This window comes from Eriocheir sinensis, chromosome 2, assembly GCF_024679095.1.
Source record: "Eriocheir sinensis breed Jianghai 21 chromosome 2, ASM2467909v1, whole genome shotgun sequence".
Classification (NCBI taxonomy): domain Eukaryota; kingdom Metazoa; phylum Arthropoda; class Malacostraca; order Decapoda; family Varunidae; genus Eriocheir; species Eriocheir sinensis.
The window spans coordinates 20043995-20049717 of record NC_066510.1 but is presented as its reverse complement, the minus strand read 5'-3'; the positions used below and the strand labels follow the sequence as shown (position 1 = coordinate 20049717).

The window sequence follows — 5723 nt, the reverse complement described above, 5'->3', positions numbered from 1 at the left end:
ATTGCACTTATTGAAAATCTTTTATAAAATATTACATTCGAGTCATGAAATTGAGTTTGTGCGGTGGACGCTGCAGCGTGACCCTCCTCCAAACACCGGTGTCGTGAGTGTGTCGCCTGCATGCACAGCCTCAGCCCACGGGCGGGAGAGACGAGACTTACCTGGCGTTCTTCAGGCCAGTCCTATGCCCACTGTACGTACTACAGCCTTCTTCAAAGCATGCCGAGTACTATGGTAGCAGCTACAGTGTCAAATAAACTACAACAGTGCCTTCAGTGAAGTATTAGTTTTTATTTACCTGATGAACATGCAATTTTACACGGTGTTAACAACACGGCTGATGTAGGATGGACAACAACGTAAAACTTTCAACAGGACACCGAAACACAGAGTGGACGACTACGGGTACCTGCAGCTATACTACGGTTACACAGAGCACAGGAGCAGTGTGTGGGGTGCTTACAGGGCGATGCGGCTGCAGCTATACTACGGTTACACAGAGCACAGGAGCAGTGTGTGGGGTGCTTACAGGGCGATGCGGCGGCCGCCCGAGGGAGAGATGCCTTCGCCGGTCATGAAACTGGCCGAGGGGGAGGCCAGGAACACCACGGTGTCGCCAATCTCGTGGCCCTTCTTGGCCAGGCCCAGGGGCGTTTTGGCTATCCAGTTCTGTAAAATCAAGGACAAAATGATGGTAATGTTAATGCAGATGCTGCTGCTGATGATGATGACTGTGTGTGTGTGTGTGTGTGTGTGTGTGTGTGTGTGTGTGTGAGTTGGACTCGCTTTCGCCAGCAGGTACCCTCACGACGTGAGCAAGTGCTCATTATTGTCGATCTCTGGGTACTACCAGGACCTCACACACCACACAGGCACATACCCCATCCCCACCACTCCTAGTCAACGGAAAGAATCCGGGCTGAGCGGGGCTCGAACCACCGCCTGTTTGGCCGTGAACCCTTGCAGCGCGGCGCTCTAACTGGTTGAGCTATCGGACTTGTGTGTGTGTGTGTGTGTGTGTGTGTGTGTGTGTGTGATTCACCACGGCCTGATCACGAGTTGGACTCGTAATCGCTAGCAGGTACCTTCCGACATGAGCAAGTGCTCTTTTATAGTCGATCTCTGGGTACTGCCAGGACCTCACACACCACACACCCAATCCCCCTTGCTCAAGGGGGAACAGTAACCACTCCTAGTGAATGGAAAGAATCCGGCTTGAGCGGGCTCGAACCACCACCACCACCACCAGGTTGTGAAGCCTGGCGGTGCAGCGCTCTAACCTGTTGCGTTGTGTGTGTGTGTGTGTGTGTGTGTAACAATAATAATAATGATAATAATGATAATGATAATGATAATGATAATGATAATGATAATAGTAATAGTAATAGTAATAGTAATAGTAATAGTAATAATAATAATAATAATAATAATAATAATAATAATAATAATAATAATAATAATAATAATAATAATAATAATAATAATAATAATAATAATAATAATAATAATAATAATAATAATAATAATAATAATAATATAGACCCATTGTCTTTTGTCGAAATAATGAAAGACTTTAAGACTTTACAAAAATCAAATCTGCGTTCTGTGTGGGTATTGACTCACATACTCGTAAAAAAATAGAAAAGTTTGATTGTTATAGGGCGGCGTTGACTGAATATGTAATAATAAAGATCGAGTACTTACACCAAACCTGTAACTGGACATCGGAGTGAAATTTTAATGTATTCCTCTTTTTGTTACCCCTTTTATTATTTTTTTCATCATATGTACAAAATGATAGGGAGTTATGTGATCTTAGTAAGTAAAAGGGGTGTCGTATTACGTCATTCTTTAATCTATAGGGGCTTTAAAGATAATGACAGAATACTTATGTCTCATTCCTCAGCTGTATCGGCCCCCTCGTGATTGATTAGCTTTATCTCGGCCATCAAGGAGGGACGGTTACTCCTCCCAGCGGCTTTGTAAGACGCTGACGCATCCTAGGTTAAGAACTAGCAAACGTGCAATATCAAGTGTGTGTGTGTGTGTGTGTGTGTGTGTGTGTGTGTGTGTGTGTGTGTGTGTGTGTGTGTGTGTGTATGTATGTGGGTTTTTTTTTTTTTTCAGCAAAGGAGACAGTTCAAGGGCACACAAAAAGCAAACATTAATAAAAAAAAAGCCCGCTACTCACTGCTCCGAAAAGGAAAGAGGTGGCCGAAAGATAGGTCAGTTTCGGGAGGAGAGGTGTCCTGATACCCTCCTCTTGAAAGAGTTTAAGTCGTAGGCAGGAGGAAATACAGATGAAGGAAGAGTGTTCCAGAGTTTACCAGCGTGAGGGATGAAAGAGTGAAGATGCTGGTTAACTCTTGCATAAGGGGTTTGGACAGTATAGGGATGAGCATGAGTAGAAAGTCGAGTGCAGCCGGGCAGGGGGGAGGCATGCAGTTAGCAAGTTCAGAAGAGCAGTCAGCGTGGAAATATCGATAGAAGATAGAAAGAGAGGCAACATTGCGGCGGAATTTAAGAGGTAGAAGACTATCAGTATGAGGAGGAGAGCTGATGAGACGAAGAGCCTTAGCCTCCACTCTGTCCAGAAGAGCTGTGTGAGTGGAGCCCCCCCACACATGAGATGCATACTCCATACGAGGGCGGACAAGGCCCCTGTATATGGACAGCAACTGTGCAGGGGAGAAGAACTGGCGGAGACGGTACAGAACGCCCAGCCTCGAGGAAGCTGATTTAGTAAGAGATGAGATATGAAGTTTCCAGTTGAGATTTTGAGTTAAGGATAGACCGAGAATGTTTAGTGTTGAGGAAGGTGATAGCTGGGTGTTGTCAAAGAATAGGGGATAGTTGTTTGGAAGATTGTGTCAAGTGGATAGGTGAAGAAACTGTGTTTTTGAGGCGTTGAAGGACACCAGGTTCTTCTTGCCCCAATCGGAAATAATAGTAAGGTCTGAGGCTAAGCGTTCTGCAGTCTCCAGCCTTGAGTCGTTAAGTTCCTGAAGGGTGGGTCTTCTATTAAAAGAAGTTGAATAATGCATATACTACAGAGGTGATTGTATAATGTTAGAACAAACTTTCTTTCACAAACTACTGCTACTACTTTTACCACAGCTATCACTACCAAACCCATTACTACTACTACTACTGCTACTACTACTACTGCTACTACTACTACAACTACTATTACTACAAACACTACAATTGCTACTACTACTATCATCATCACCACAACTTACACTGTTCCGTGCTGGGTACAAATCACCTTTTTCTTACCTTTTTGAGATTTTCGTCGTAGTCCTCGGGGAAGATCGAGGCCCCTGGCAGGACCGAGTTAACGCGAACCTGACAAAAGAAGCGAAGTGGTCGTGAGTGAGTTTCAGGTGAATATGGGAAGGAATTCGTAAATGAGTGTTTGCTCAAGATGGGACAGTCTTATTGTTGTGTATACGTTCTCTCTCTCTCTCTCTCTCTCAAACCTTTCCCTCAAAACCTATTCTGTCCCTGAACAATTTCCTCTCTTTAGACATTTCCCCTTCCAGATATTTTCCTCACTCTACATCTAAGCGTGGCAGTGTTGCTAAGAAAACATAAGAAGGCCTCGTAGTATTCCAGATATTATTAGAAATCTAAGGTCATTCATTCGAGTTGCACCGCTCCCTGCCACTCGCGTATCGGCGCAATGGTCGTAGTGTTTTAACATTAACATTACTTGGAATACTACGAGACCTACTTATGTCTTCTTAGCAACATTGCCATACCTATAGCTCTACATTAACTAATCATTAAGAAACGATTTGTGCAGAAGAAAACTGAGTTACGAAGTGCAGTGTTGAATATATATATCTAAGAGGAAATATGCCCATGGGGGGACTTGTCTAGGGAGAAAACGTCACGGGGGAAGAAATTCATAGGGGAAGCACAAGTATCAGCCGTCTTCCTTACCTCTGGAGCTAGTTCGAGGGCCAGACTCTTGGTGATCATAAGCATCGTGGCCTTGGTGATGCAGTACACGTTGAAGGGAGGGTTGGGGCGCTCGCCGAGGATGTCAGCCACGTTCACCACGGAGCCTCGGCTCTTCTTCAGGTAGGGTGCGGCGGCCTGTGAGGGGTCAAAGAATGTTGTCGGTAAAGTCTTTGTTACGACTACTTGGATCGTTTTACAGTAACTAAGCACTAACTGCTGGTATATGAAGCACATGGTTTTTTTTTCTTTAATATCGTGTTTTAAAGCAGCATTGTCGTGAGGGCCTCGTCTTACAGGATGGTGCCGATGGCTAGGTGACAGTACCTGAATGAGGAAGTATGGCGCCTTTGTGTTGAGGGTCATGAGATCGTCCCATTGCTTCTCCGTGGTCTCAGCGATCGGGGTCGCGAAGTAGATGGCGGAGCTGTTGACAAGAAGATCAAGCTTCCCGAACTTGTCTACCACCGCGCCCACCAAGCGACGCGATGTCTCAGCGATGTTGGTTGACAGGTCGGCTTTGATGGCGATGGCGGTGTCCTCTCGCTTGCTGCGATGACACGAAAATTATTGTTCAGCATGGTGGTGGAGTTATGGCACTTTACATATACCTCAAGTGATCTTAATTGTAATTTAAAGGAAACTTGTGGATAGTAATGGAACTGTGTTAACCTGTTTAGTTCAGTCGAGAAGGCCTCGGCCTCGCTCTTCGAAGCATTGTAGTGGATGGCGACCTTGAAGCCTCTCCTGTGGAGGGTGGCGGCGATGGCTTTGCCCACCCGCACGGCCGCGCCCGTCACCAGGGCCACGCGTCCCACGGCCCAGGGGATGATGTTCTCAACTACAACAGGGAACAAGTGAATGAACGAAATAGCTAAGCAACACACACACACACACAGAGAGAGAGAGAGAGAGAGAGAGAGAGAGAGAGAGAGAGAGAGAGAGAGAGAGAGAGACCAGTACATAAGATTGTTAGTTAATCACACACACACACACACACACACACACACACACACACACACACACACACACATATGAAGAAAAGTAGTGAAAATTACTATCAATCATGGACTAATTTTGCATAATGTGCTGTGATCATCTCTGCCATTCGTGTTTCGTAATATTGTTCGATAATAAACCAAACACACTAAGGTGCACCAGTGAACCTCCATCGTGCAGTGACCAGAGGGAAATACACTGATAACAGGCACTACCAAAATCACGACGTAGCTCATAAGACTACCACAAGTCCCACTGACTCGCTAACATACACATCTGTCGACAACGATCACACAGCCCTCCGGCAATACTCACTCTGCTGGTTTCCTTGATCCGCCATTGCTGCCTGTCTTTCCTCCTCGGGATAAGCACACAAACTGACGACCAAGACGATAACACGCTTCCAAGTGAGTACCGTTACTGAACGTCAAGCTTATCCCCGCACGCCTCGGCCTCCTCTCCCGCCCCGGGCATGTTGCCGCCTCTCCTCCGTGGATCATGACAAGTCATTTTCACCACCAATAGAGCACAGCCACGCAGCCACACCCACATAGGCGCACCAATACAGCTCCCCAGACACTCCCTCCTCCTCCACTACATAGTCTTATGTATGAAAGGCACTTCCACGTGTATAAATGCATTGATATCAGTGTGCATACATGCCTGCATTTGTGTGTGTGTGTGTGTGTGTGTGTGTGTGTGTGTGTGTGTGTGTGTGTGTGTGTAATTAAGTTTAATTGATCAATTTCTCTCTCTCT

At 45.8% G+C, this 5723-nt stretch overlaps 1 protein-coding gene across 1 annotated transcript; it reads right to left on the bottom strand.

The window, feature by feature from the left end:
- Window positions 1–267: 267 nt before the first annotated feature.
- On the bottom strand, window positions 268–5448 carry LOC127001240 (3-oxoacyl-[acyl-carrier-protein] reductase FabG-like). Its single transcript, XM_050865529.1, has 6 exons — window positions 5281–5448; window positions 4639–4807; window positions 4294–4516; window positions 3949–4104; window positions 3280–3348; window positions 268–669 (listed from the first exon to the last, which is right to left on the bottom strand). The coding sequence occupies exons 1-6, from the start codon at window positions 5303–5305 to the stop codon at window positions 526–528; spliced, it is 786 nt and encodes a 261-aa protein (XP_050721486.1). The 5' UTR covers window positions 5306–5448; the 3' UTR covers window positions 268–525.
- Window positions 5449–5723: the final 275 nt, after the last annotated feature.